Genomic DNA, 25,396 nt, shown 5'->3' with positions numbered 1-25,396 from the left:
GAACACTCCAGTGAAGGTTCGATGAGGCCTGAACAGCTTCTCCATCAAGCGGTTGAATGTGGCTGGTGCATTGGTCAAGCCAAAAGGCATGACAATGTATTCGTAAAGACCAAATGTGGTGTGAAATGCAGTCTTTACAATGTCTTGATCAACTATCCTTATTTGATGATAGCCACTGTTTAGGTCAATCCTACTAAAGTAGGTCGATCCTTGTAGCTTATCAAATAGGTCTTCTACCCGTGGAACGGGAAACCTATTCTTGATAGTGATCCTATTTAGTGCTCTATAGTCCACACACATACGATATGTGCCGTCTTTCTTTTGCACTAATAGCACAGGTGAGCAAAATGGAGATGAGCTAGGCCTAACCATGCCCTTCTCAACTAACTCATGCACTTGCCGCATAATCTCCTCTTGTTGAGCTTGAGAAACTCTATAAGGAGGTTTGTTAGGCGGTGAACTTCCTGGAAGAAGTTCAATTGCATGGTCATCATTACCTCGTTTAGGAGGTAGCTCACAAGGGATGTCGTCAATAAAAACATCTTGAAACCCCTTGAGAAAATTGGATAACTCTAATTCCTTTTGGTTGCTTTTATTTTCTTTTGCTAAAGCATTAGGTTCATTTTGAGAATCTTTAACAAAAATCATGTACACGGAAATAGAGATCTTTATTGACTTGTTGAAAGCTGGTGTATGTACAATGGGGATAGTGTTACCCATTTCCTTAGCATCTATATACATGTCTTTTTCCCTGAACTTAGAGGAGATTCTCCTTTCAGAAAATTTAACATTGGCAGCCAGGCGGTCAAACCATGGTGCCCCTAGTATTACATCCTCATGCTTGAGAGGAGAGATAAAGAAGTCCTCTTTGTCCACATAGCCTTGGACATGAAGCCTCAATTTCCCAATTAAGGGAGTAACTGAAGCTTCTTGCCCCTTGAAGGCACTGTCTGCGGGTAGGACATCTCCCATCTCGTAAGCTTGTATGCCTAGCTTGGTGGCCAACTCTATAGATATAAAATTGTGAGTAGAACCAGGGTCAAAGAGAATAAAAGCATCATGTTCTCTTACCTTTCCCCAAGCATGGCATAGAGGAGATTCTTTGTGGTGAGTTTGGTGAGTCTCCTCCTCTTGGATTTCAACCAAGGAAGCTCTAGGAGGATCTTGTTGGTTGTTCTTTTGGGGACAAGCGCGGTACGCATGCCCTTGTTCGCCGCACTTGAAACACCGATTATCTTGTGATAACGCTCAAGCTCTTCAGGAGAGAGTTTGTTTTTACCTTTGTAAACTCCCTTCTCTTTAGCTTTGTTGGAGTTGACCTTAGGAGACTTTTGGACATTGTCCTTCCCCTTAGGCTCGTTGGAACCCTTGTTTTCCGTGGGCTTATTATTTCTTTTAGCCCCCATTTGGAAATTGATTCGAGAGGCCACCATAGTATGGTTTATTACTGCCGATATGGTACGTGGCCTTTGGGAGTTGACATACTCCGCCATTTCTTTGGTTAAGCCCGCACAAAATTGTTGCTTTTGCTCTCCAAAATCCAACTTTTTGAAGACAGTGGCTTTGAGTTGTAGGTCCCAAAACTTGTCTACATATTTGTGGATGGATTGATAGGGAGAGAGCTTTAAGCTTCGCCATTCGGTGAGTACTTTGTCTTTGGCATCGGTGGCCAAATACTGTTTCATAATGGAAGCTCTTTAAGCTTTCCATGTTCGTGGAGCTTCACCGTTGGCTCGTAGGCTAGACCACCATTGCCTGACGGACTTTTGAAAGTGCATAGCTACATGGCGTAGCTTAGAGGACTCCGTGAAGCCCTCATCTCCAAACGCCGCATCAAACTGTTGGATAAAGTCCAAGACTTTGTCCGTAGCACCAAAGGATCCATCATAGGTAAGGAAAGAGATGCTCTTCCCTCCCTCTTTGAACTTCTTCAGCTTGGATGACCTCTTCCATGCAGCATAGGATTTCCTATGGCCTCTTCTTTTTGATGGTTCAAAGGTTGCACCATCACTTTCTTCAGAAGGTGAAGAAGTTGAAGAAGGTGGAGAAGAGGGTGACCTCTTTCTCGGCTTTTTCTTGTCTTGATCTTCGTCGTCTTCACCATCACTTTCATAAGAGGAAGAGGATGAAGAAGATGGAGAAGAGGGTGTCCTCTTTCTCATCTTTTTCTTCTCTTGCTTTTTATCATTCCTCTTTGAATTATGGTGTGGAGAAGAGTGTGTTGGTCTTCTCCGCTTTGGTGGTGATGGAGAGCGTTTAGCCCGCCGTCTTCGTGGAGCCATCTCCGCCGAGGTGGCGGGAGACTCACTTCTTTCTCGTTCCTTTGGTGGAGGCTCTTGAGTTCTCCTTTGAGAAGGAGATGCATCATCAAGAAGTAAATTCTTGAGCCCTTCGTATGGATTCTCTTCTTCTTCCCGAATCGGAGAGAGACCCCTTTTGGGACTCTCACAAGGAGGCTTCCTAGGTGTTCTCTCGTCATGGTGATGAGCTTGGAGAATCCCGTGAGCACAGGTTCCTCTTTTCCTACAGCTGCACTTTCACCTTGCCCAACAGCCTTTTTTGCTCATTATCCTGGCCACTAAGTCCCTCCGCCATGCTCATCACCAGCTGAATATACATTGGCGACTCTACTGTCTAAAATGGTTGCAACTTGCAATGACACCTGTCAAGTCATAATCAGTGCGGAACTTGTTGATCTTCCGCTCCAAACCCCCTTTTTGCATCTTGCAATTTTCAAGGACATTGCCACCAACCTTGCCCATGCAATCCAATGTCCAATCGGATCACTCACTACTATTGGACACCTCTCATCCACAAAACTCCCTGCAAATTTTGCTAGAAGCTCACCATTGGATGGGGTTGCTTGATATAGCCGGTACTTGTCAACGAACTCATCCCTCACATGGTTGAAAAATAGCTTTGTGCTTTTCTTGTACAAGCACTTGAAGACACTCCTCATCGGGGATATATTTATATGTGAGCTCTTTAGGTAGCTTCCCCTCTAGGCTGAGCCCATACTCCTCATGCAGTTCCTCGGCCGAGAAGCAAAATCTTGATAGCCGCAGCTCCAATGCTGCAAGCACCAGAAAATAGAGCTTGTTGAAAGACCAGCTTTGCAAACACTCAAGAAAAAAACAATGCAAAACATACACATGCATACCTTTAGATGTCTTTGTTGACAGCTTCGAGTTGGATGCAATGCATTCCAAAGTGCCAGGCATAGCCTTTACCTCCACTTTTGATGGATTGCTTCGCGTCGCTTGCTCATTGGGTGGAGGGGTTTGATCTTGAAGCTCAAGTTCAGACATTGTGCCCTTCTCGGTCTTGTGCCTTGGTAAACTGCGTGCAGGTGATTTTATCTTGCAGCCTATAGCTTGATTATACAGTAAAGAGGATGAGCTTATGAGCACGCAGAGAAAGACTAATGCCTACAGCTCCAAGTGCTACAATATGATGCATGCAAAGCTTGACTTCGGTAAAGCAGAAAGGCAAAACGGGACATGCAGACAGGTAAGCCTCAGCAGTTGTAACATTTAATGGCCTAAAAACTTGTGTGTAGCGGAAATTAGCATGAACATAGTGGGCATTTCATTAGAATAGATTCCTAATGAGAATTACAAGAGTGCTTGGGTGGAGAGAGCAACAAAAAGCATAACACCTAGTTAGATAGCATGAACAATACTTTCAAAATAAAGAGAAATTAAGCTATTGACAATAGTTGAGGACCGGATTTGCATGGATCCGGTCCCCCCTCCAAAAGGCTTTGTATTATGGTTTCTCCCATCAAGAGAGACATTGTACAATACAATTCTTTGTGTTCCTTCAAGACTAGCTAGTGCAATGAAGATGAAAGCTTCATGCACTAAGAAAAACACTTAGCAAAAACAACATTAATTATCCCCGTTCTCAGACCCAAGACCTTACACACCTTCGAAGATGGTGAGAGCTAGCAGGGTATGAGAGTAGATTGAGAGGAAGAAGGAGTATCTTACGAGAAAGATGTACATCTCCTCACATAATCACTCATATTAGCATAGCTTAGCTTAGTAATTAGCATGGTAGAGGAGATGAGCATGAATTGAAGCTTGGCTCTTGGTTGGATTTGCATCCACATGCCAAGAGTGTGTTGATGTAGGCTTCTATCTCACAAGCTTGGAGTAGGTGATGAGCTCTCCATTAAAGCTTGGGAAGAGATAGTCTTTTTCTTGCTTCTCACATAGACTGTGTGAGAGAGTGTGTGTGTGTGTGTGTGTGTGATAATGCCCTGCAAAAATCAGCCCCCTCTCTCTCTTGGGCGAGCCCTCTTGCTAATTGCTTTTGCTATCCTCCCATTGGACCTCCCCAGGGCTACTAGCCAATGACTATTAAGCAGCATAAGTGATAGCCTTCTGACATGTGTTCCCCTTTCCCCTTTTGTGAGAGCTTTAGGTATTTTAATAATTCAACTAAACTCTCATTGGACCCCTTTGCCTCCTGGACAATAGGAATCAGGCAAGCCATTGGGCTGCTGAATGCTCATTGGACCCTTTGGGAGACTGTCCAATAGTCATCCAGGAGACTTAATTTTCATTGGTTCTTTTTATTAAGTGTTTTTAAATTAATTAAACTAGATTTACTCTAGCCTAATTCTCATTGGTCCACCTCCAAGGCCATCCAATAGGAATTGGGTACACCTTGTGGGCATCTGGGTTAGGGAGCTGACATGTGTCCCTCATTCCCTTTGTGTGTGTGTGTGTGTGTGTGGCTTTCTCTCTCATCCCCTACATGCAAGGCTCGCACCCTCCCAAGTAGGGATTGCAAAGACTTTTTTGTACACACACAAAGCATCCAATTCCCTTAAGGTTGACCTTTGGACACAACCTTTGAATTTTGGAACCTTAGCATTTTGGAAGTCTTAATGGGCTGAACCTTAGGGTCTTTTTAGCCCATTGTTGCACATGGCTCTTTTGCAGATGCCCCCCCCCTTTGGATCCCTATTTTCCCTCCTTTGGATCCCTACTGTGGCTGGTCTACTAGCATGTTCTAGCTTTTTCTCCCCTGGCACTTCCCCATATTAAATGATCAATTTAACATGAGAAAATCATTTAGGAGAATTAGATATTGATTATTATGACAACAGTTCAAAATTGTCTATGAGCACGGCTAGCGACCTCTGTTTGCAAAAAGGATGCATGTCTTATAAGCAGAGGAGAAAGACTAATGCATGCATACAACTCCAAGTGCTACAGTATTTATGATGCATGCAAAGCTTCACTTCAAAAGCAGGAGAAAAAACGGCACATGCAGACATGGAAACCTCAGCAGTTCAAAACAACAGTAGGGTTTACCTTCTCAGTCCGGCAGAGCAAAGGCGAGAGTGAATGAGATGAGCGTTTGAGTTTCGAAGCTCAAGGAGATCACCTGGCACGCGGGAAGAATCTATCAAAAGTTGACATCGTCCTATGACAAGTCACATCACGCATATTCTTGAAATGATGACTGAGCCACCCCTCCCTACAATCAGTTGGCCCTTCCAACTACTAAGGCCATTAACATTTCAAAATTCTCCTTTTCTTTTTTGAATTTATCACAAATTCCTTTCCAAAGTAGTCTCTTGGTGGTACCCCAAAAAGTAAAACAGTGGTACCACCAATACATGCTTAGACCCATATAGTCTTTTGAGGGCCCTTCCCATAGGCCATTAGTGGGCCTATAAGGGGGAGCCCTCTTACGTGATTTTTGTTGCTAGATGATGAAGTTGGTCACTAGCGTTTTGAGACCATTGTAAGGTGGCATCTTACTTCTTCACCTTAAGTTTCCTTGAATTTTGAGTGAAATATTTGTGTCGCCACTACAATGCACTACATGATTAACTATGGTTTTAGACCGTATGCACTAGTTGTGAAAGCTAGAGTCATCAGTATTACTTTAAAGTTTGGCAAATAGATCATAGGTAAATTGTATTTTGAATGAGCAAGGGTTGGACCTCTAGTCTTACTCACAAGTTATCTAAAGAGACCCATGAAGACTTTTCATATAGTGGATTGAAGGTAGTCCTAGCTCAAGGTTGTGACAATTGGATACTCATTTGGTTTTAGGATTATTATAATAGGAAAGGACTTGCTTTAGGTACATCTTTCCAAACACACAACAAATACTATGGATAAGAATTTTGAGTGATTGAAAGCTAGATCATTTTGGTCGCGCTCACATATGCCCAATAGCAGTCAGCAGTCATCCCCCTTGCGAGCTCCCTCTCGTGTCATTTCCAAATGATTATCTCCCTTCATTTCTCTCTCACAAAAGTGGAAACTAGTAACTGCCGGTGCAGAAGGCGCATGCCAACTTTAAAAGGTGGCCATATTACGCCCTTGTAAACAGCTCTTGGAATTAAAACCACAAAGAAAAGCAAAAAGATCCAAATTTTGAATACATCATCTAACTATAAGTATCTCTATCACACATTATCTTTTGTGTTTTGCCTTCACTCTCTTAAACGACCCCTTAGAAGTGTCTGTAGAGACATGAAGTGCATGGAGTCTACAAAGAAATTTCAATTTCTTAGATTTAGCTTCCTCATCCTGCCTGATCAACTTAACAGCTTGGACTATATCTTGAAGCTGTTTAAAACTCAAATCCTACTGACAAGCTAGTAAGGTCAATGAGTGAGTTGCCTTTTCAGACTATACTCTATGGGAAAAGTTTCAGCATCTCTTTTCCCCAAATCCTTGATATTTTTTTTGCATCCTTGCATAGAAATGTAACCATGCTAAGAGAGGAAGTTTACATCGGTGAATACGCACAACCATATGCACTTGTTAAAGCATAACAAGTTGTCATATGAGCTTCCGATCTTGTGTACCCTTATCTCTCTTTAATCACAAACCACTGTTGTGGCAATGGAATTTTTTTCAAGGTGAGCTCATAATCTAGCCTGAATTTTTTACTTTTAGCCGGTTGAAAATCCACTAAGCCCAGTGTTATTTTGCAAACAATGAGATCCACGACCCTCTTAGGCTACATTCAAGGACAGTTGACACATGTCAGGAAAAAAATCCTATAAATACCTCGGATTTGGCCATAAATATTGATTATCTCATTAAGTTTACCTTGAATGATAAAGACATGAAAATAGCTCTTCTTGAGGACCACACTCAAATGATTAATCACAAGACTTTGGAAGGTTGGATGCTTAGCCCTAGGACCAAATTCATTATATTGGAACAAGGATGGTCCCAAGAGGAGGTTTGAGTGAAAAAATTGAGTTGGATTTCTATGCCATGCTAACATGCTTGGTCCTAAGGCCATGCTAACATGCAAAGAGTGGGCATGGTTGGTCCCAAGATTTTTGTCCCAAGGGCATGGTTGCATGCTTGATCCAAAGGCCAATTTTGAATGATTCATCCCACGATGATGCTTGAACTTGAACGCGCAAATTTTCCATGGTCCCATGTGACAAAATTCAAAAAATAGAATGGTTGATATGAAAAATCTATATGATGCACTTGTGAAGAACAATACTTGGTCCTTATGTGACTTGCCTCCTAGCAAAAAGGCCTTTTGTATAAAGTGGATTTATAAGGTGAAATATAGGTCGGATGGTGTTATTGATCACTACAAGGTGAGGCTTGTTGCAAAAGGTTATGCTCAACAAAAGGACATTGATTATGAAGAAACTTTTGCTCCCAATTGTCATATGAATATTGTTCGTATCATTTGTGCATTGATTCTGGATGGGATGTATATCAATTGGACATTAAAATAGTTTTTTGAATGGTGACTTGTATGATGAGAAGCATGCAATGTAGCCTCACATTTTTGTCAAGAAAGGACAAGAAAAGAAAATATGTATGTGTAAGCAAGCATAGTATGGTTTAAAGCAATTTTCTTGTGCTTGATATGAAAAGGTGCATAATCATTCAACTGCTCACTGTCTAAATGAGACATATATTGTTCAATTTAAGGTTGATTTGGATACCACATTTGAGACATCAAATTTGGGGCTTTTGCATTATTATTTGTGCATTCAGGTTAAGCAATATGATGAAGGTATTACATTATATTAGATAAAGTATGTGCAAAATTTTCTAAGTTGATTTGGACTTGATGATTGCAAGCCAATTGTCACTCCTATGGAAACAAATGTGAAGTTGCCTACATGATGTTGGAGATTTTTCATATGTTACACAATTGTTATTTGCCTCATTCATATATGTATGACAAGGCCAAATATTGTTAGTAGTCTCACAAGTGAGCAGATTTATGCATAGCCCAAGGTCTAAGCATTGGCAGACAATGAAGAAAATCTTCCACTATTTGAGTGTAACTATACACCTTGAATGGTTATATCCCGAGGGAGGTTCATCGAATGCCAAATTTACATGCTTTTTGTAACTTGAATTGGGCTAGTTGCTATGACACACGTGTCCCCACAATTGGTTCTTGTTTCATGCTCGACAATTCATGCATATCTTGGTTGAGCAAGAAGTAATCTACTGTGGCCACCTCTAGTCATGAGGTTCAATACATGGCAGCTTTCACAACTATTGTTGTGTGTGGTTCAAATGACTTATCGCTGATTTGGGAGTTCGACAAGAGTCTCATCTACATTGACAATCAGAGTGCATTGGTAGTTGTGAGGAACAAGTCTTTCATGCTCGCATAAAGCACATTGAGGTGCATTATTAGTATGTTAGGGATAGACTCTCAGCTAGAGAGATTCGCTCGGCTCATAAGCTGACACAAGACAACATTGTAGATCTATTCACAAACGCATTGCCTTGTGAGAAGTTCGAAGCTTTTTGTAAAGATTTGGGCTTGCTTCCCTTTGTGGACTGATCATGTCCATAGGGCATGACTTCTTTGGAATCTATGTGTCAACTCTTGTTCTAACCGTATCAGTCCCAAGGGAGAATTTTTGCCGTGTATATGGTAGTGATGTGTGTGAACACACCTAGGAACGTCGGGCCACTTTTATCCCTCATCAGGAGGTTCTTTTCCCTCGTGCTTAGTATATACACCCATCACTCTATGGCTAACGTAATAGATTCTCTATTGTGTTCCTTGAAATTTCTCTCCGTCCCCAAGCTAAGTGTGCATTCTTGCAACCCTAACTCCAAAGTTTCCCTTGGTTTTCTTTAGTCGTTTCCTTGGATATAATTATGATTCATATTAGGAATCATTTTGTTTTGATATGGGTCTCATATAAGTGCAAATGTGTTGATTGGAACACCAAATTATATGGCCATTGATACAAGTACGACTTCTATCTGTTTTCCCTCAAGGATAGCTACGTGTGAGTGCCTCATGTTCTAGACTCCTCTTGTATCTTACAGTCGCTTGCCATGTGGCACGATCAAATACAAGTGTATTAATTTTTTCACTCACTACCAGCATGGTAACTCTATGTTTTGGTTGGAGCATTGGTAGGTTTCCATGCTTTTTTCTTCTGCATTCTAGAAAACATATGATTTAATTTCTTTCTTTCTTACAATGAATTTAAGCCATCAAGATGGAACCGTCCTCTACGTTTTCCCTCCCGATTCGGAATTGGATATCCTAGTATTCTAGACCTTAGCATTTAAGCTTGTTGATTGACTACAAAACCCTCTATTCCGAGGGATAATGAACCGAAGTATGTGTTTTTATTAGTGGACAAGATGTTTCCTTATCCTAGTTGTACATTGAATTGTAACACTAGATTGGATTCAATAAACATAAAGTGCAACTTCTCAGATCTTCCTTGCGTACCGTTCTTCTAATCCTAAGTTCAAGTATTAGATGCTATGAAAATTGTATGTCACATACACTCACCTTGAAAAACACACAAACCATTGCTTAGTACATCAAAACAAAATAAAAAGTCAAAATGGCCTATACATATGAGGGTGAGAAAAGTGTAGAGACTCATTTCCCCTCTTCGTTGAAATAGGAAAACAAAGGTCAAGTATCTTTTCCAAGAGATAAAAAAAGCTTGCCATCATTAACTTTCCATGCAGTGCTAATGATAGGCTTATCCAATGCACCACAATTGCCCCCAAGAGTTCACTGAGGTAAAGAAGTCATTGAATTTCACCCATCGAGCACAACACAGGCGTCGAACCCTCAATCTTCGTGTTACATTATGAGGGCTTGACAAATTTTTCAGAGAGATACCTACAACTTGAATTAACAACTCACACCCCCGACTCCATGAGGTGGAGCATCCTGCTGGATAAGGTAGGCCAACCCATCATATAGACTTGGGGAACAGCCCATAAGGGCTACGTGTCACACGAGCTGTCAAGGGGGTCTGAACCCAAGACCTCGGACACAACAAGCTCTTGCTCTATCAACTGAGCTAGCACTCGTTGACCCTCAGGGCTCAACCAATTGAGCTGTGTTCTTGGGAGTAAAATAAAATAAAATTGGCATCTTTAATGTGAAGAGCAATTACTATCAGGAACAGGAAGATGGAGAAGATAATCCACAAAACTTAAAATGTTGGAATGAGATGGTCCATGAGCAATGGTCTCTCTAGCCACTTGCTTGAAATGAAGGGCCCTCTCCTTCACCTCTTCGTTTCCCATCACGTCCTTGATTGCCTTCTGCACTGCCTCTGTTGTGAAGGTACCATCATCCTCCCTCTGCATCTCCACTCCAAACTTCCACACCTTCACAATAAGCTTTGCGTTGCACCTCTGATCTGCTGCTCGAGGACACGCCACCATGGGCACCCCCTCCCACACACTCTCCAATGTGGAGTTCCAGCCGCAATGTGAGATGAAGGCACACACAGCAACATGCTTCAGCACGTCCATCTGTGGCGCCCATGTCACGATGATACCCTTACCCTGGGACACGGTCCTCTCCATGAAACCCTCTGGCAAGCTTTCTCGTAAACTGCTGCCATGAAGAGACTTTATCTGAATGACCCAAAGAAACCGCCGACCGCTCACTTCAAGCCCTAGAGCCAAGGAATGCATCTCCTGTAAGCTAAGCTTTGCAATGGTCCCAAATGATATATACACCACAGATGCTGGGCCTTGCTTGTCAAGCCACTCTAGGCATTGATCCCTTCGACAGACTGCAGAATCAGACGTGGCATCATTCAATAGTGGGCCTACAGGATAGATGGGGAAGCCTCGCGTGTGCATTGACTCATACACATGGCTCTCCATCTCATACAAAGAATGGACCAGGATTCTCTTCGCATCTTTGGCACATGCAAAAGCTTTGAGCATAAATTGAAACCTGAAATTTGAGACATCTGTTGCCTCGAGCAGCTCCCTTGGAAGTTCAGTTAAGTGGAACGCGGGAAGTCCAGGAATGAAATCAACCAAAGGAGCATCCACAATCCATTTATCTCCAACACCCTCTGTTTAGACACAAGCAAAGAGATCAACATGAGTACAGCAGTAGCTATGAAGGTTATCCTGATTCAGTTGCCACTGACTTAAAACATATTCAATCACATATGAATACCCATTGGAACGCTTTGCCAAAATTGCCACGTCATCACTTTGTGACATATCCCCCTCTTGAGAGAATTGTGATCATCCTCGATTACCCCTGGAAAATGGACACAGGACAAAAAGTACCGACATACTAGACCACATATATCCAGCACTTTCACAAAGACGACAATCACATCACTTTCACATCACTATCCCCGTCAAGATCTTAGATGAGAATCATGATCATTGTAACTTATTTAGCAATCACATCCAGACCGCGCTAATCTTTGACACGTCTTGATTGACTAAATCTCGTTACTATCATATCCACAGCACCCCTCAGGTGAACAAGACGAAAATGTTGCAACCATTTCGTCTTTCAAACATACACTCAAACAATATACACATAAGAGAGCACATGTAACAAATTCATTTTTAGGGTTTCCATTTGAAAGTAGTTTACATAAAGTCATTCAGCAGAATACTGTTAGCCCATCAATATCCCTCAAATCTCAAAAAGAAATCAGTGACTTTAATTCATCGAGGTAACCTGTGACAAAGGAGCGGAGTAACTCCCCTCTTGTGCGGTCTGCACCACACCAGATTCAACCTGTTGCTTCATAAGTAACTTTTGGAATAGTCGGTGTTAAACCAAAAGCTTCAAGGTAAAGCTCTAAAATTTGAGGAGTACCTGCTAGGTCCTCCATACACTTGGGATCCAAAGCCGGGTAGTTCCTGAACTTAACTAAATACCGGTGTGTTAGCTTACCTTTTAATTTTTACAAATTTAAAGGCCCTTGGCCTATGAAAAGCAGTTACCTGAAACGCTTCAAACTCAAAAGCAATTGGTCCAAAAGCAACTAGTCCAAAAGCTATCAGCGCATTTTGTGAAAATCCGTACAGGTGCCACGTCAACATGTTTTGCAGGCGATCCGTACAGCTCCTACCACGTCATCAATTTTATATGCAATTCTTTTGTGTGTGTGCCTTGGTCTTCCTTGATTTTAATGTCTTTAGGTCACTTGGGCCCCACTAGACGGGGTCCCATCAGTTGGTGGGAACCTCTTTTAAAAAAAGGCCACTCAGCAAGACTTTGCAAGTTGGTAAAACTTCTTCTACTGCTTCTGCTTGTTCTACTGCTTTAGGACTTAGGCCTCTCAGTTGGGATCCGAAGGTTGGCTCCGTTGTTTAGTGGCTTGACACGTCAGCAGTTTGTTACATGCCATGTTGAGGGATCTCCTTCTTCCCTGATCGCCGATTATGATATAAATCTACTTTCAGCTAGCGAATTCAATGTGTTGTCTCATGATTCCAATGTGTAACTTGCAGTTCGTTGGGTTAAAGATTTTGTTGTTAATTTCCCGTCTCAACGTCATTCTCTTCTTTCAAAAAGTGATATTATTGCATCGGAAACTTCTGAGCTCTCTTCTCTCATTGCAATGTAACTGTTAAGCATTATTTGGATTCTCTTTTAGCTGAATTTGCGGACGTCTTTCCGTTGGCTTTACCATATGGGCTTCCAGTGTCTCGTGGGCATGGTCTCGTAGCTATCCCGTCTCTTGACAACCTTATATGTTCAGCCCGAGAGAGGAAGACGAGATAGCTAGGCAGCTTCAAGCCTATCTTGCCAAAGGTTTTATTGAACCTAGTAAATCTCCGTGGGGCGCTCCGGTTCTTCTCGCCAAAAAGGAGGACGATGAGATGCACTTCTGCGTGGATTACAAAGGTCTCAATAAAGTCACCGTAAAGAATAAGAGCTGTTACCTCGCATCGACAATCTTATGGATCGACTCTCAAGTGCCCGTTATTTCACCAAAACGATCTACATTCCGGGTACTGTCACAAGATGGGCACCACGTGCCAATAGAAAAGAACACACTGAACAGACTTTTAGGGTTTCAATAACAACTGAATAGAGAGAGAGAGACGACACGCGACACAGTGGCGAAATTCCACCCCAGAGAGTATTGGCCCCAAACCTTGGCGCCCCTTTCGGTATTTCTTTATATTGCATCAACTCAGTACAAGCCGGTACTTCAGACTCTGCACCTTCTCCAAGAAGCATGCCAGAGAATGAGCCCTTAGCACATATTTAAAGGCCCTTGGCCTATGAAAAGCAGTTTAAATGAAAAGCATTCAAACTCAAAAGCTTCTAGTCCAAAAGCAATGCCAAAAAGCTGCCAACGTAAATCACGAAATTTTGTACAACAGTCGACGCAAAACACGGAAATCCGTACAACCTGCTACGTCATCATGTCAACGCAATTTTTGAAAATCTGCCACGTCATCAGTTCACGTGTGTGTGCGGGTCTTGCTTTATTTTAATCCTTTATGTTACTTGGGGCCCCATCGGACGGGGTCCCCATAAGTTGGTAGGACGTCTTCTTCTGATACTTGTTCTTCTTAGGGTTTAGGCCCCTCGGCCGACATCTACAAGTTGGCTCCCTTCTTCAGGGCTTTGACACGTCAGCAGTTTGTGACATCTCCCCTTCTTGAAAGAGAGTAATCGTCCGCGATTACAGCATATCTGCAAAACAACTCAAGTTAGCTCAATAAAAAATTCCCAGGGACTTTTTGTTTGCTCTTTTTGTTAAGGAGTTAGCTTCTCCTTTTCGCTCTTTTGATCAAGGAGTTAGCCTCCTTTCGTCCAGATCGAAACTCTTGATATTCTGGCGTAGTAAAATTAGCCATCACACCCAGATCGTACTGATCTTCCACGGATGTCTTGATGCACTAAAATTACGTACCCAAGCAATCTCATCCAATTAGGAATATTCAGTGTTTGGCACATCACAATGCAACACAAATGCTCACATATGCATGTTACAAGACATAGAAGCATAAAGCCGCCGATGAACCCCCCCCCCCCCGGGCAAATAACCATCTAGGTCCGGGCCATGAGCTGTTCAACGACTCCCTCATCACTCCTCCCGCAAATAACCTAAAAAGGTCCGGGCCATGAGATATAGAGGCCTTTTACAACCAAACGCCCCCCAGACCGCAGCCTGCGTCGTTTGGAGGTGCTGAGAGTAACCACTGCTCGGACTTCTTCATACTCCTCCCGCATAACCATCCAGGTCCGGGCCATGAGTAACAACAATAATACTCCCCCCGTAAATAACCACAAGGGTCCGGGCCATGAGTAAAAACAACAATTTTCAATCATTCAACACTCCCCCCGCAAATAACCACAAGAATCCGGGCCAAGAGTATCAACAAGCATTTTCAAACATCATTTCTCACTACTCCACCCGGGAGTAAAATCACCAATCATTGAAACCAGCATTAAAACCAGAGTCAAACAATTACAATCGGCTCCAAGACAGATTCAAAACAGATACCATCCATTTCAAAAAAATTCCAAACAGGATCACCAAACAAGTTCTCAAACAGATTTCAAACTTAAAAAGCAATCTCGACACTTCTAGAGCTCGAAAAGTCGACCGACATTCCATCCTGAAACCTGCACCAAAAATTAAGGTTAGGTTCATTTCATAAGGTCGTAGCCGAGCACAACATGGTCCATCAGCTCCTGGACAGACAATGTCTCTTTGGTGGCGATGGTAGTCCCACGATAGCAATCACACTGGACCTCCAAGGTCATCTGCTTGTGAAGAGACATCTACTAGGAGATGTAGAGAAATTTCGATTTATAATCTACTAGGGTTTCCATGGCAAGCATTTCAGGATACCCCACTCTACCAGAAGTTGCACTCCGAAGGAAGATGTGAGAAACCATATAACTTCAGGCAAAAATTTTCTTGAAAGCTTGCCAAGTCCTTGGAGTATGCTACTTGGTAGCTGTAGACATCAACATCTGCATGGCATTGTCTCTGAGAAAAATAGTGACTCAAAACAAATCTTGGATCCTTCTTTTGCAAGTGATCTTAAGGGCTTATGCCTTGTAAGATATGAGCGGTGAAGACGGGAGCGCGTCCAATGCGCGATGAAGTAAGGATTAGAGTGGCTAATAAGTCCGGGTTGGAGGGCGAAGATACCTCGAATAAATTCCAGAAGTCTCTGGTTTGCTCTGTCTGCTCTTTTGTGAGACCGGTATGCTTTCAGAAAATCACACGCCTGATGCTCCGATACCACTGTCACAAGACGAACACCACGTACCAATAGAAAAGAACAGACTGAAAAAAAATTTAGGGTTTCAATAACAATTGAATTGAGAGAGAGAGAGAGAGAGAGAGAGAGAGAGAGAGACGACACGCGACACGGAGTGGCGAAATTCCACCCGAGAGAGTATTGGCCCCAAAACTTGGCGTCGCTTTCGGTATTTCTTTACATTGCATCAACTCAGTACAAGCCGGTACTTCAGACTCTGCACCTTTTCCAGGAAGCATGCCAGAGAATGAGCCCTTTAGCACATATTTAAAGGCCCTTGGCCTATGAAAAGCAGTTTACATGAAAAGCCTTCAAGCTCAAAAGCTTTTGGTCCAAAAGCAATGCCAAAAAGCTGTCAGCGTAAATCACGGAATTCCGTACAAGTCAACGCAAAACACGAAAATCCGTACAACCTGCCACGTCATCATACCAACACAATTTTTGAAAATTTGCCACGTCATCAGTTTGCGTGTATGTGCGGGTCTTGCTTTATTTTAATCCTTTATGTTACTTGGGGCCCCATCGGACGGGGTCCTCATAAGTTGGTAGGACTTCTTCTTTTGTTACTTGTTCTTCTTAGGGTTTAGGCCCCTCGGCCGACATCTACAAGTTGGCTCCCTTCTTCAGGGCTTTGACACATCAACAATTTGTGACATCTCCCCTTCTTGAAAAAGAGTAATCGTCCGCGATTACAGCATATCTGCAAAACAACTAAAGTTAGCTCAATAAAAAATGCTCAAAAAAAAATTCCGAGGGACTTTTTGTTTGCTTATTTTGTTAAGGAGTTAGCTTCTCCTTTCCGCTCTTTTGATCAAGGAGTTAGCTTCTCCTTTCGTCCAGATCGAAACTCTTGATATTCCGGCGTAGTAAAATTAGCCATCGCACCCAGACCGTATTGATCTTCCACGGGTGTCTTGATGCACTAAAATTACGTACCCAGGCAATCTCATCCAATTAGGAATATTCAACGTTTGGCACATCACAATGCAACACAAATGCTCACATATGCATGTTACAAGACATAGAAACATAAAGCCACCGATGAACACTCCCCCTGCAAATAACCATCCAGGTCCGGGCCATGAGCTGTTTAACGACTATATCACAAGATGGGCACCACGTGCTAATAGAAAAGAACAGACTGAACAACTTTAAGCACTTCAAATAACAACTGAACTGAGAGAGAGAGAGAGAGAGAGAGAGAGAGAGAGAGAGAGAGAGAGACAACACGCGACACAGAGTGACGGAATTCCACCTCAGAGAGTATTGGCCCCAAACCTTGGCGCCCCTTTCGGTATTTCTTTATATTGCATCAACACAGTACAAGCCGGTACTCTAGACTCTGCAGCTTCTCCAAGAAGCATGCCAAAGAATGAGCCCTAGCCTCATATTTAAAGCATAGTTACCAGGAACGAGAAACCGGAACGGTAACGGGGAACCGGAACGCGGAACAAAATGCCATTCCCTGTTACGGGTACTCACGTTTGAAACATGGAACGGGGATTCGGGACGGGAACTTGGAATGGAAACGGGGAACGGAGACCTGAAAACGGCCATTCCCTGTTACTATGGTTTAAAGGCCCTTGGCCTGAAAAGCAGTTACAGTAAAAAGCCTTTAAAACTCAAAAGCTTCTGGTCCAAAAAGCAATGCCAAAAGCTGCAAGCATAATTTACGGAAATCCGTACATCCTGCCACATCATCAGCCAGCGCAAAACGCAGAAATCCGTACAACCTGCCACGTCATCATGCCAACGGAATTTTCGAAAATCTGCCACATCATCAGTTTTTGCGTGTGTCCGGATCCTGCTTTATTTTCTTCCTTTATGTCACTTGGGCCCCATCGAACGGGGTCCCCATAAGTTGGTAGGACTTCTTCTGTTACTTGTTCTTCTTAGGGTTTAGGCCCCTCGGCCACATCTGTAAGTTGGCTCCATTCTTTAGGCTTTGACACGTCAGTAGTTTGTTGCATCTCCCCCTCTTGAAAGAGAGTAATCATCCGCGATTACAGCATATCTGCAAAACGACTCAAGTTAGCTCAAAAATTTCCAAGGGTCATTCCGAGGGACAATCAATTTGCTCTTTTTATTAAGGAGTTAGCTTCTCCTTTCTGCTCTTTTGATCAAGGAGTTAGCTTCTCCTTTCGGCTGTTTTGATCAAGGGGTTAGCTTCTCCTTTCTGCTCTTTTTATTAAGGAGTTAGCTTCTTCTTTCGGTTGTTTTGATCAAGGAGTTGGCTTCTCCTTTCTACTCTTTTGATCAAGGAGTTAGCTTCTCCTTTCGTCCAAATCGGAACTCTTGATATTCCGGCGTAGTAAAATTAGCCATCACACCCAGACCGTACTGACCTTCCACGGGTGTCTTGATGCACTAAAATTATATACCCAGGCAATCTCATCCAATTAGGAGTATTCAGTAATTGGCACATCACAATGCAACCTAAATGCTTACAAATGCATGTTACAAGACACAATAAATAGTGCCGCTGAGCACTCCCCCGAGACAAATGGTCTGCGGTATGAAGCCACTCAACGACTACCTCGTCACTCCCCCCGCAAATAACCTAAAAAGGTTCGGGCCAAACCCTCCCCAGGCATCGACCTACGTAGTTCGAAGGTTTTCTACCATACAACACAACGCTCCCCAGGCATCGGCCTACGTCGTTCCGAGGTTCAAACAATACCAAAACAGTATTTCTCACTTCTCCACCCGGGAGTAAAATCACCAATCATTGAAACTAGTATCAAACCAAAGTCAACAATTCAAATCGGCACCAAAACAGGTTCAAAACAGATACCATCCATTTCAAAAAAATTCCAAACACGATCACAAACAAGATCAAACAGAACTTAAACTTAAAAAGCAATCTCGACATAAGTCGAGCTCGAAAAGTCGACTGACTTTCCATCTTGAAACCTGCACCAAAAATTAGGGTTAGGTTCCTTCCATGAGGTTGTAGCCAAGCACAGCATGGTCCATCAGCTCTTGGACAGACAGTGTTTCTTTGGCGGCGATGGTAGTCCCAAGAGATAGCAATCACACCGAACCTCCAAGCTCATCTACTCGTGAAGAGACATCTACTGAGAGATGTCGAGAAATTTCAAGTTATAATCTGCTAGGGTTTCCATGGCAAGCATTTTAGTATACCCACTCTGCTAGAAGTTGCACTCCAAAGGAAGATGTCAGAAACCATATAACTTCGGACAAATTTTCTTCTTGAAAGCTTGCCAAGTACTTGGAGTGTGCGGCTTGGTAGCTATAGACATCAACATCTGCATGGCACTGCTTTTGAGAAAAACAGTGACTCGAAACAAATATCGGATCCTTCTTTGCAAGTAATCTTAATGGCTTATGCCCTGTAAGACATGAGCGGTGAAGACGAGAGCGCGCCCGATGCGCGATGAAGTAAGGGTGGGAGTGGCTAATAAGTCCGGGTTGGAGACCGAAGATACCTCAACTAAAATTCCAATAGCTCTGTCTGCTCTTTTGTAGGACCGGTATGTTTTCAGAAAAGCACACGCTTGATGCTCTGATACCACTATCACAAGACGAGCACCACGTGCCAATAGAAAAGAACAGACTGAACAACTTTAAGCACTTCAAATAACAACTGAACTGAAAGAGAGAGAGAGAGAGAGAGAGAGACAACATGCAACACGGAGTGGCGGAATTCCACCCCAAAGAGTATTGGCCCCAAACCTTGGCGCCCCTTTCGATATTTCTTTATATTGCATCGACACAGTACAAGCCGGTACTCCAGACTCTGCACCTTCTCCAGGAAGCATGCCAGAGAATGAGCCCTAGCCTCATATTTAAAGGCGCTTGGCCTGAAAAGCAGTTACAATAAAAAGTGCTGAGTGCAGGGAGTGTGTAAGAGCAGGAGGAGATGGGCACACAATGCAGGAAGAAGGATGCGCAGCAGATCGAAAGAGAGAGAGAGAAGGCTCAAACGTAAGAAACCCACTATTGTGTTTTGTGAGGGTTCTTTGTTTTATTAAGTACACTTATAAGTTGTCCGGCCAAAGTGGCCGGACACTTAATAAAAATGTGTGTACTCACTTATAAGTGAGTTTTGAGTATAAGTATGTGTACACTATACAAGAGGGGGGCCACAGGGGGCCTTTATCCCCAACAACCTCCCACTTAAAGGCCCAATGTGGTACCTTTAAGCAACTCCCACTAAGCGTATGCAATGCTCATGTTGAGACTTTGCAAGACTCTTAGTGAGGACATCTGCAGGGTTGTCTTGTGTTTTGATCTTTGTCAGTGAGACAAGACCATCATCCAAGACTTGTCGTATAAAGTGGTACCGCACATCTATGTGTTTGGTACGAGCATGAAACATGGCATTCTTAGCCAGGCATACAGCACTCTGACTATCACAACCAAGCACTGAAGCATGTGCAAGAAGACCAAAATCCCTGACCAACCTGCCAAGCCATATGGCTTCCTTAGAAGCCTCTGCGGCTGAAATATATTCAGCCTCTGTAGTGCTCAGTGCCACAATCTTTTGCAACCTTGAACACCAAGAAATAGCACCTCCGGCAAGTGTGAAGACATACCCACTGGTAGATTTCCTAGTGTCAAGATCACCTGCCATGTCCGAATCACAATAACCCCGCAGCGCAAGTGTACTCCCACCATAGCATATACATATGTCCTGTGTACCTTTCAAATATCTAAAGATGCATTTCACTGCCTCCCAATGTGGTTTGCCAGGGTTGGACATAAACCGGCTAACAACTCCCACTGCATGAGCAATGTCTGGACGTGTAGCAACCATGGTATACATCAAAGAACCACACGCGGATGCATAAGGAATCCCTTTCATGACTTGTTTGGCAGCATCATCTTTTGGGCAATCAAGCTTGCTAAGCTTTGAGTGTGGCGGTTAAGGCACACCACGAGGCTTAGCATCAGCCATATGAAAACGTTCAAGTACCTTCTTAGGTTATGGAGATGAAGGTGAAATGGGATATAGAGTTTGGATTCGGGGGTCACATAAGGTAATTCGCAGTCGGGATGTGGTATTTAATGAACCTAAGCTGCTGAAAAATGCCACATCCAGTGACTTTGATAAGAAAAAGGTGAAATTTCAGCATGATCAGTCACTTCCACAGCCATTTTCTACTGAAAATTCAGCTCCTTTTGATGCTGGTCATGAGGGTCAGCGTGTTATCATTGAGCCAAATGATAATGGACAGCAAGAGGATGCTGAAATTCAGCCTGAGGGTCAAAATCAGCATGCTGAAAATCAATTACTGCAGCGTATAAATGCTGAAAATCAGCCTTTAATTGATGGGGTTAATGTTCCGCATGATGTAGAACCCTTGCCGGTTAATGTAGATCATTGGATGAGGCGGTCTACACGTGTAAGAAGACACCCTTTGAGGTTTCAGCCCTCTTTGGATTGTGTCTTGTTGACGGATGAGGATATCACAAAACGGGAGCGTACACGAGCACTTGAAAATCTGAAAATTAAAATACTTTGCAAATGTGAGAGAAGGGAGAAGATCGACACAATATTGGGGACCAGAAGATGGGCTGGTCCCCCCCGTTAAGAGTATTCTTTTATTCAAGGAGAATTCGTATACAAGCACGAGAACCCGAGGAAACCCCTCCGTTCTGTAATCTTAGACCCGAAGGTCGTGCTTTCCCGTAAAGGGCTTGGGCACAAGGCCGTTCCTTCCTGTAAGGGACTTAGGCGCGAAGCCGTACTTTCCCGTAAGGGACTTAGGCGTGAAGCCGTACTTCCCGTGAAGGGCCTTCCCGTAAGACGGGAGATTCCTGCAAAACAAACCACACAAACACGCGACAACAATTCGTATGGCGAATCCACAATAGATACCTGTCGTTCTTGCGCAGGAAAAGCGACTTCCGTGCTTCGTAGTCTCGCGATCTCTTGCAGCAGAGTCTTCTCTTGCTGATGTTGGTACCCCCCGTGAGTGAGGGCATGTGGTGCTTTTATAGCTCCCTGACCACGGCACGAATAACTGCTCGCGCAGAGATCGCGGCCGGTTTTTTTTTTTTTTTTTTCCGCTGTTCTACCCGAAATAGGGAGAGAGAATTCGCTGGCTGGTTTTGTTGCTTTATCTTCTAAGTGGCTGCCCACTTATTAAGTGGGCGGCCGGTATATTTTAAAATTGGTCTAAACCTGCCCAAAAACTCAATAAAACCTTATAAGTTAAAACCAATGCATTTAACAACACTTCCCAGGCGTCCCTGGATGCAACCACCACATGCACGAAACATAGATTCCTCGCGGGAAAGCGTCTGCCTTCCCGCGATTGTTCCTGCTTTTTGTAAAAAGCTTCATTGAACCCATCTTTATTCTTGTGCTTGCGTTCTTACGCCTATTTTCTTACTCAGTTCGGATTTCCTCCTTAGCCTACGGGATGCCCCCTTACTGATGCACCCGTCACCCATCATGTGACGCATCAAAGGCACTCGAAACCCGGCCCTTTCCACCGAACTTACGAAAACTCCTTCGCGATGTTTACCGTCACCCATCAAATGACACATCAGAGTTGTCCGTTCCTGATGGCAGTTCCTGTAGCTATAATCTTTTAACAGTTCTTAGTGCACATAATAAAATATCATAAAAAGAAAAGATTAATAATAAGAAAATAGTCCAATTAGCAACAGAGGGAGAGCCTCTTACATACAAAGAGGCCCAGTCCTGTGAAGACAAGAATAAGTGGGAGCTTGCTATGAAATCTGAGATGCAATCACTGTATGCAAATAATACATGGGAGCGTGTGCCTTTGCCCAAAGGAAGGAAGGCTATTCCTAACAAGTGGGTTTATAAGGTCAAATGTGTTGATGACAAACCCAAGTACAAAGCACGTCTAGTTGCTAAGGGTTATGCACAGAAGGAATTTTCAGTAGAAAATGGCTGTGGAAGTGACTGATCATGCTGAAATTTCACCTTTTTCTTATCAAAGTCACTGGATGTGGCATTTTTCAGTAGCTTAGGTTCATTAAATACCACATCCTGGCTGCGAATTACCTTATGTGACCCCGGAATCCAAACTCTATATCCCATTTCACCTTCATCTCCATAACCCAAGAAGATGCCTTTCAAGGATTTCATATCGAGTTTGGTCCTCAAGTCAACAGGCACATGTACATAGCATTCACAACCAAAGACTTTCAAGTGGTCATATGAAGCCGGTTTGCCAGACCAAACCTCTTCACGGATACCACCATCAAGTGATGTGGAGATCGGTTGCATATATGCACTGCGGTTTTAAGTGCCTCTCCCCAAAACAATTGCGAGAGATTAGTTGTAGACAGCATGCACCGAATCTTCTCACATAGCGTGCGATTCATACGCTCAGCCACACCATTTGAAGATGGATTATAAGGGGCAGTAAGCTCCCTTTTAATCCCATTCTCACCACAAAAAACATTAAAGTCTTTAGAAACATACTCCCCCCCATTATCTGTACGTATGCATTTAAGTTTCAAACCCTTTTGAGTACAAACAAAGGCATAGAACTTTTTAAATGCATTTAAAACCTCACTCTTATCCTTAAGCAAATAAACCCATAGTTTACATGAACAATCATCAATGAAAGACACAAAGTAACGAGAACCACCATGAGTTTTTATTGGCATTGTGCATACATCAGAATGTACAAGATCCAAAATACTAGCCTTTTTAGAGGCTCCATGAGAGTAAGAAGCTTTTACATGCTTCCCAAGTACACAATCATCACAAAAATCAAGTTTAGAGCCTTTTACATCAATCCTACCAAGGGAGGAAAGAGTCTGCAATCCCTTATGACTCATATGTCCAAGACGCTTATGCCAAAGCTCCATGTGTGACTGCACTTCTACAATTGCGACAAAACGACCAGGTAATGCCTTGCAATGCATATAATATAAAGTACCCTTCTTACTGCCTCCAGTAATAAGCATAGATCCCTTTTGGATCTTCCACATGCCACCACCAAATGTAGTGAAGAAGCCTCTGCTATCCAACTGCCCAACTAAAAGCAAACTCTTCTTGATACCAGGCACATATCTAACATCATGAAGAGTGAGTTCCTGGCCATTATCAAGTGCAAGGTGTATGATGCCAACTCCCTCAATGTCACAAACATAGTTATTGCCCAAATACACTTTTCCAAGGTTTCCTGCAATGTATGAGGCAAAACACTCCAAAGAGGGAGTTACATGAAAAGAGGCACCACTGTCAACAATCCAAGATTGTGACAGGCCATCATGAGTAGAAAGCAAAGCATCTATCACATCATGCTTAGTGATATGCATATCCTCAACAATCATGACATGTGGATCTAAAGATGCAACACAAAGATCACTAGTGTCTTCATTTTCATCAATCTCTTTAATGACAACACTAGAGATCACATTTGCCTTTTCAGACTCACTTTCCTTAAGGGTAGAGTTGCCCTCTTTGTCATTTTTCTTGCCTTTTGCATTCATTTGCTTCTTGCGCTCCCGCTCTTTCTTAAAATACCTGCAATCGGGCTTTTTATGCCCCTTTCTTCCGCATTGATAGCAAGTGATGTCTTGTTGTTTTTCCTTGCTTTTGCTGCGATTTCTTTGCTTATTTGCAACATTTTGCCTTTTTTCATTGCGTCCACGCACATTATAGGCTGATCCACTGCCACTTCCACTTGACTTGCGTCTAATCTCCTCATTGAGGATAGAACCACGCACACCATCATAGGTCAAGTTGGGATTGTTACTCAAAGAAACAACCAATGCTTCCCAAGACTCTGGCAATGTCATAAGTAGAAAGATAGCCTTGAGCTTATCATCCTCAAAAGCCTGCAAACCTGAATCACTCAACTGACTCAAAATCCCACCAAAGGCATTCAAGTGATCAGAGACACATTTGGACTCATCAAGCTCTAAGCTTACAAGCTTCCTCATGAGATGGACCTGATTTACAGGAGTCGTATTCTCATAAGTTGCTTTAAGCTTATCCCACACAGCCATAGCTGTGTCAAGTCCCTTGATATCAACAAGGATATCATCAGTCACAGCCATCTTGATGTAAGTAATGGCTTTCCTGTTAAGCTTAGTCCAATCTGCATCTGACATACCCTCTGGCTTATTTGTAGACAATGCATCATCGCACTCTTTCAAGAAAAGAATGCCCTGTATGCGATCCTTCCACAGATCAAAACCTGTACCATCAAACCTACGGATCTCAAAGAGGCTCTTAGAGTCCGAGGATGACGAAGTGTCAGCCATAATGAGGCAAAACAAAAGCTGATAATTTTCAGCCAAGAAATACAATCACTGTACCGCAAAAGCAAATGCAAATATACACTGTAAAAGTGCCTGCAAGAGCAAATATAATGCTGTAATTTATTTACTTCAAAAGTAAAATTTTCAGCAAGATGACATATTGAGCATGTCAAACTCAACGCATAGAACAACCTCACATCAAGTATACATCACCAAATGCATTTGCAGTGACCCCAATGTTGTACATGCCACAGTTTCACTGCATAAAGTACATTTGGCAATACACATAAGAGGTGAAAGTTGCTCAAATAATTGAATAAACACCTGTGGGCTCCACAAGCCTCAATCTCTCTGCTCAAATTGACCACAAATGTAAGTACATAAGTGAAATTTTGCCGAATTTTTCAAAATTCAGCAAAAGCCCCAAATTCTCACTGCTCAATTCTCCACTGTAGCTTCGCCACCTCCACTTGTAAGGAGTAAACTTGATAGTTTTTGCTCAAATTAGCAAAAGCCCCACGTTTTGTCGCCAATAATTGCTGAAATTTGACAAATTTCAGCAAAGTGGTAGAAAGCCCCAATTCCAAACGTGAAATTGGGTTCCCCAAAGTGCCCTGTGACAGCCTGTAAACCTGTTTTTGTTGTTTATA

The 25,396-nt window shown here is 42.8% G+C and overlaps 1 protein-coding gene across 2 annotated transcripts in view; it reads right to left on the bottom strand.

The window, feature by feature from the left end:
- Positions 1-9,867: 9,867 nt before the first annotated feature.
- The window catches only part of LOC147420353 (UDP-glycosyltransferase 76E1-like), a 34,652-nt gene continuing 19,123 nt past the window's right edge, over positions 9,868-25,396 (bottom strand). The window contains exons 2-3 of one of the 2 annotated variants that reach the window (XM_086504065.1): positions 11,443-11,529; positions 9,868-11,335 (exon numbers count right to left, since the gene is read on the bottom strand). In XM_086504065.1, the coding sequence (XP_086360191.1) occupies positions 10,395-11,335; positions 11,443-11,529 (1,028 nt within the window). In that variant the 3' untranslated portion in view covers positions 9,868-10,394. The remainder of the gene's footprint in view (positions 11,336-11,442; positions 11,530-25,396) is intronic. The other variant, XM_086504066.1, reaches the window with a different exon arrangement.

Source organism: Adiantum capillus-veneris, chromosome 28 (assembly GCF_014529385.1).
Source record: "Adiantum capillus-veneris isolate H3 chromosome 28, ASM1452938v2, whole genome shotgun sequence".
Classification (NCBI taxonomy): Eukaryota; Viridiplantae; Streptophyta; class Polypodiopsida; order Polypodiales; family Pteridaceae; genus Adiantum; species Adiantum capillus-veneris.
This window is presented reverse-complemented; position numbering and strand designations above follow the sequence as displayed.